Source organism: Mesitornis unicolor, unplaced genomic scaffold (assembly GCF_000695765.1).
Source record: "Mesitornis unicolor isolate BGI_N332 unplaced genomic scaffold, ASM69576v1 scaffold51558, whole genome shotgun sequence".
NCBI classification, from domain to species: Eukaryota; Metazoa; Chordata; class Aves; order Mesitornithiformes; family Mesitornithidae; genus Mesitornis; species Mesitornis unicolor.
In genome coordinates, this window is record NW_010204915.1 from 1 (window position 1) to 5,059 (window position 5,059).

A 5,059-nucleotide genomic window follows, 5' to 3' on the forward strand; every position below is an offset into this window, starting at 1 on the left:
AGGTCCCTTCCAGCCCAAACTGTGCTGTGATTCTGTGAAAAAGAGTGCAGAATCATAGCCCATGTGGGAGAAGGAGAGAGAACTCCATCCTTCGATCTGTGCCATGTCCAGAATCAGAGGCTCCAGACACAGAAATGCATTTACAGATGCTCTTGTGGAGCACCCAGTGGTGCTCAGCACTCCTTATGCTGCAGGACCGAGTCTCCCATCCTGGGGATGCAGCGCTTGGCAGTGCAGGGACAGAGCCCAGGGTGAAGTTTTCGCAGGTTGGGAAGCAGAACCAGCTGGACCCCAGCATTTTGGTCTTGCAAAGAATTCCCCACTTTATGTCTAGTTTTGTTTTGAATGAAAACAACGTCAAAATTGCCTGCGGAAAAAAGTGTCAAGCTGCTTGAAGGGAGGCGGCTGGTAAAACAAAATGTTTTGTTTTTGACTTGGAGAGATTTCTAAGGGAAAATTCAGATTGTGTATAATACCAAAATAATAAATATTCCCAAGTGAAAAATAGAGGTTTTCTACTCTGAGAACTCATGGGTTTTTCCTTCCTAAGCTGCTCTCTTTCCATGGACCCTCTCAGAAATGATGCTTTCCAACAGTGAACATGTTCTGAAAGGAAGTTTCCAAGGGATTTTGGAAACAGCCAATCTTCAGCAGTGTAAGCTGAGGTGGAGCGAAGGGAGGGAGAAGACAGTGCCTGGATCAGGTCTGGGACCTTGTGTTGGACAGTTCTGTCCTAACTCAGGCGTTGTACTTGCGCTATCCCGACCACCGCAGAGCAGGGCACGACACGAGCGGTGGGGACATCTCCCAGGCCACCATTTCCTCAGTTTCCAAAAAAAGGTTTGCACAGGTTGGTCCAAAGAGCAGAAATGGCCCCATGTTTCTGACCAGGGTGTAACGCCTGTGCACGGGGGTATAATGCCCGAGCACAGGGGTGTAAAGCCTGTGTATGATGGTACAATGGTGTAACATCTGTGTAAGGGAGTGTAACAGCTGTGTACAGAGGTGTAACATCTGTGTGTGGGGATGTAATGTCTGTCTGCAGGAGTGTAATGCCTGTGTACAATGGTGTAACGCCTGTGCATGGCGGTGTATTGTCTCTGTACGGGGCTGTAACACCCGTGCACGGGGTTGTAATGCCCATGTGCAATGGTGTAACACCTGTGTACGACGGTGCAACGCCTGTGTGGGGGGGTGTAACACCCATGTGCGATGGTATAATGCCTGTGTATGGGGGTGTAATGCCTGTGTATGGGATGTAATGTCTGTGTATTGGGGGTGTAATGTCTGTGTACGGGGGTGCAACGCCTGTGGACAGGCACGTAACATCTATGTACGATGGTGTAACCCCTGTGCACGGGGGTGTAACGCTTGTGTACAGTGGTGTATTGCCCATGTAGGGGGTGTAACGCCTGTGCACGGGGGTGTAACACCTACGTACAATGGTGTAACACCCGCGTATGGTGGCGTAACAAACGCTCGTGCACGATGGTGTAACGCATCCCCTTTCCCTGGACATCAGACACCAAAGCTGCCAGCGCTGTGTCCAGCCCCCAGGTCCCATCAGCTGTGCCTCAGTTTCCCCATCTGGTGCAGGCAGCAGTGAAATGAAGATGCCCTTGGGTATCAAACTCCCCTGTTTTGGTGAGTGCTCGGGGTCTCACCCCTCTTGCACTGTTTTGGCCCTGCAATCAGCCAATTTTGTGTTCCCTTCTTGCTTAGGAGAGACCTGGGGGCGTTCAGTGACCCCTGCAGCCAGGACTGGGGCGTTTTCGTACATTTTGACAGTCACTGCACACATCCATCCCAGGTTGTTAAACCAGCTTTCTTATTTCTCATTATTTCTTATTTCTATGATTCTATGATTGGGAAAACAAGGTTAATTTTAGTGCTGAATGTCGCATCTGGAAAATATCTGCGTACTTTTCTTGTTCTCTTGATCAAAGGGCTGGACGGGCAGGGTTTGATCAGCGCGGCTCACACGCATTCCTTCTTCATCTCTTTTAGGAATGACTTTTTTTTTTCCTCTGATGCCTCCAAACAGGTCCTTCAAGTGACAGAAAAGGTAAGAAAAGAGAAAATATAAACTCTTCAAAACTCCTCAAAACGGAGCTGTGTTGGGGTTGGGCGCGAGGGAGAGGCGGCTGCCAAGGCCAATTATTTGTAAATAACTGGACCTTCAGGGTGCTAACGCCAGCAGCAACAACTCCACAGTGACCCGAACAGGAAAGGGGGAGCTGCACTAATTAAAAAATAACAAAAATCGCCTCCTCGGCAGCTGCACCTCAGCAACAGAGCCTGGATGGCAACGCTGACCAGACACAACCATTAAATGAAACAGACAACACCAACGCGACCAGGAAATAACTCTGTTGGTTTTAATATTTTCATGGGTTATTTGCAATGTAGGTTTCCTTTTTTTGTAATAAAAAAACAAGTTAACAGTTGGATGGTACCACATGGGTGTACTTGAGACATTTCAACATCCTTCTTGCTCAAAGGGGTGAAAACTGAGCCCCCCTGGTTCGCAAAGCGCTCGGTGTCACCACGACGGGGCCATTTGAGCTCTGGGTCAGGCTCAGCTTTCACAGAGCGGCCCCGACCCCGCTCCAGGCCCAGCTGGGAAACCAAGCTGTGCACGCATGAGACGGCCCCAAACCCTCCAAAAATGCTCAGGGCTCCGGGTTTCCTGATGTCTCCATTTCCCCTCGGCTCAAACAAAAGGAAATTCAATTAAAAAAAGACATGAAAGTGGAAAAGCCAGAACACAACCACCTCCAACAGCCCCCGCGGGCTGCCAGAGCCAAGGCTTCGATCCTCTGTGTGCACAAAAGGAAGACGTGGAGCTGCCAGCTCCGTGGGGTCTGTGGAGCATCCCCGGGCAGATGGGGGCAAATTTGGGCATGAATTGCATCCCTGCGCCCCTCGGTGCCAGGGGACCCACAGCTGCTGCCCCCAGGAGTTCATCAGGGGGAACCTGTGCCAGGACAGAGCCCCCGAGGCTTCGCGTAATCCTCGAGGTCCAAGCATCTTCCAGACGGCTCCAGGACAATGGGGCCTTCCAAGGCTGGATCAGACACCGCTGCTTTTGCCATTTATTTCCAAGAGGATGGAAGTAAGACAGGCTCTTGGTCAATGAGCTGCAATGCAGGACACGGCTCGGGCATTTGAGCAGCAAAGCCAGGGCTTGTACAGCATGGGAGCATCCGTCCCTGTCGCTGCGTGCGCTGCTCAGGGCATGCAGAGGTGATTTTTGGAAGTGGCGCTGAAAAACCCTGGCGCGACAGAAGCTGGGGCCTGCGGTGCAAAGGGCGCTCTTTGAAACAGGAGGTATAAACCATAACCGTGTTTATTGGAACACGGGGCTGTTTCATCAGGGGTTGGGAGGGAGAAGAGGAAGGGTTCAAGCTTCGAGAAGCAAATTTGGGTAAGAACAGGCACCTTTTCACTCTTTCGAACACTGTAAATAATAATTAAAAAAAGAAGACCAAGTGGCCGCCCTCCCCTGTCCCGCCCTCCCTGTCCCATGGCTTGCCTTCACATCATGCTCTTCCTGTACTGCGACTGTGAGCTCTGTCTGGGCTTGGAGTCCGACTGCTGCAGCTCAAACTGCCGGTACAGGTCCCTCAGCTCCCTGATCTCCTGCAGCACCCGCCTGGCCTGGCTCCAGGTGGAGGAGGCCTCCCCCAGCAACCGCTCCGACTCCTGCAGGATCCTCTCAGAGTCCGCCTTGGAAGACGAGGAGGAGGAGGAGGAAGAGGTGGTGGTGGTGGTGCTGGTGCTGCAGTCCTTGGTCTTCCTCTTGCCTTCCCCGTAGCCCTTCACCTCCGTCAACAGTTCCTGAGTTTTTTCCAGTTTCAGTGCAACCAGTTCTTGTATCCGGGACAGCTGCTCTGGCTCTGCCGAGGCAAACTGAGCCTCCAGCCCCCTCCTCAGCACCGCCCGGTGCGTGGAAGAGTCCCGTCGAGACAGGATTTCCTCCATGGAGGCACATTTGTTCTTCTCTGAGTGCGAGAGCTTTTTGGGGACCTGCGGCGTGTACATGGTTCCTTTGTCAAAGGAGTCATTGCGCTGCCCGGATCTGTCCCAAGAGCTCACCTCCCGCCGCGGGAGGCTCCCCGTCCGGCCCTTCTCCGACGACTTGACGTTCTCCGAGTCTGACCGGCGCCGGCCAGCAGTAAGATGTGCCACCGACTTATCCAGGTCCACCCGGAAACTCTCCTCACAGGTGCTGTGGTCCTCTGGAGAGGCGTCCTCCTCCTGGATCAGGTCGAGCGTCAGCATGCCGTCAGAGGTTGAGGTAGATGCCTGAGGAAACAGGGAAGAGCTGTGTTACCAACAGAAGAGGCATGGCTGGACACTGCTGCTGAGTGTTTCTATACCAAAGACACACATCAGGGTACAAAGATGGACCAGGGATCCCAGCACGTGCTGGAGTGATGGAGCCCTGGATGCGCTGGGTTGGTGGTTCTGGCTGAGATGCAGATCATGGCATGGCCTTGGCCACACCGCCCGAGCTGACCCAAAGCCGAGTTCCCCATCCGTACGGCACCAGGAACGTGAAGAAGCATTTAATTTCCAGCATCAGGAAAACAGGTGTCAGTGACAGCAAGGTACCATGTTGCAAAAGGGTTCGCAGGGTCTACAAGAGTGGAGGCCTACACTCAATAGATCTGCAGTAGATCTGGTGATCATCAGCCACCAAGTGCTGAGGGAGTGGAGCATCTCCTGCTGAGGAGCGGCTGAGGGAGCTGGGGCTCTTGAGCTTGGAGCAGAGGAGCCCAGGGGTGCCCTCATTGCTGGTCTCCATTTGGAAAGGGCAGTGTCAGGAGGACGGAGCCAGGCTGTGCTCAGTGCTGGCAGTGCCAGGACAAGGGCAATGGGTGCAGCTGGAGCACAGGAGGGTGATGTGAACACGAGGCCAAAGTTGTTGATGTGAGGGTGCAGAGCATGGCCCAGGCTGTGGAGAGGCTGTGGAGTCTCCTTGTCTGGAGACACCCAAAGCCCTGGCCGTGTTCCTGGGTCTGCTGACCCTGCTCTGGGGGGTTGCACTGGGGGA

At 53.4% G+C, this 5,059-nt stretch overlaps 1 protein-coding gene across 1 annotated transcript; it reads right to left on the reverse strand.

Moving 5' to 3' along the window:
- Positions 1 to 3,331: 3,331 nt before the first annotated feature.
- On the reverse strand, positions 3,332 to 4,308 carry PLEKHO1 (pleckstrin homology domain containing, family O member 1; the record flags this gene model as incomplete). The annotated part of the gene is made up of 1 exon (XM_010191192.1): positions 3,332 to 4,308. A coding segment is annotated over one exon (771 nt), but the record flags the coding sequence as incomplete, so codon positions are not given.
- Between the last annotated feature and the right edge of the window lie 751 nt (positions 4,309 to 5,059).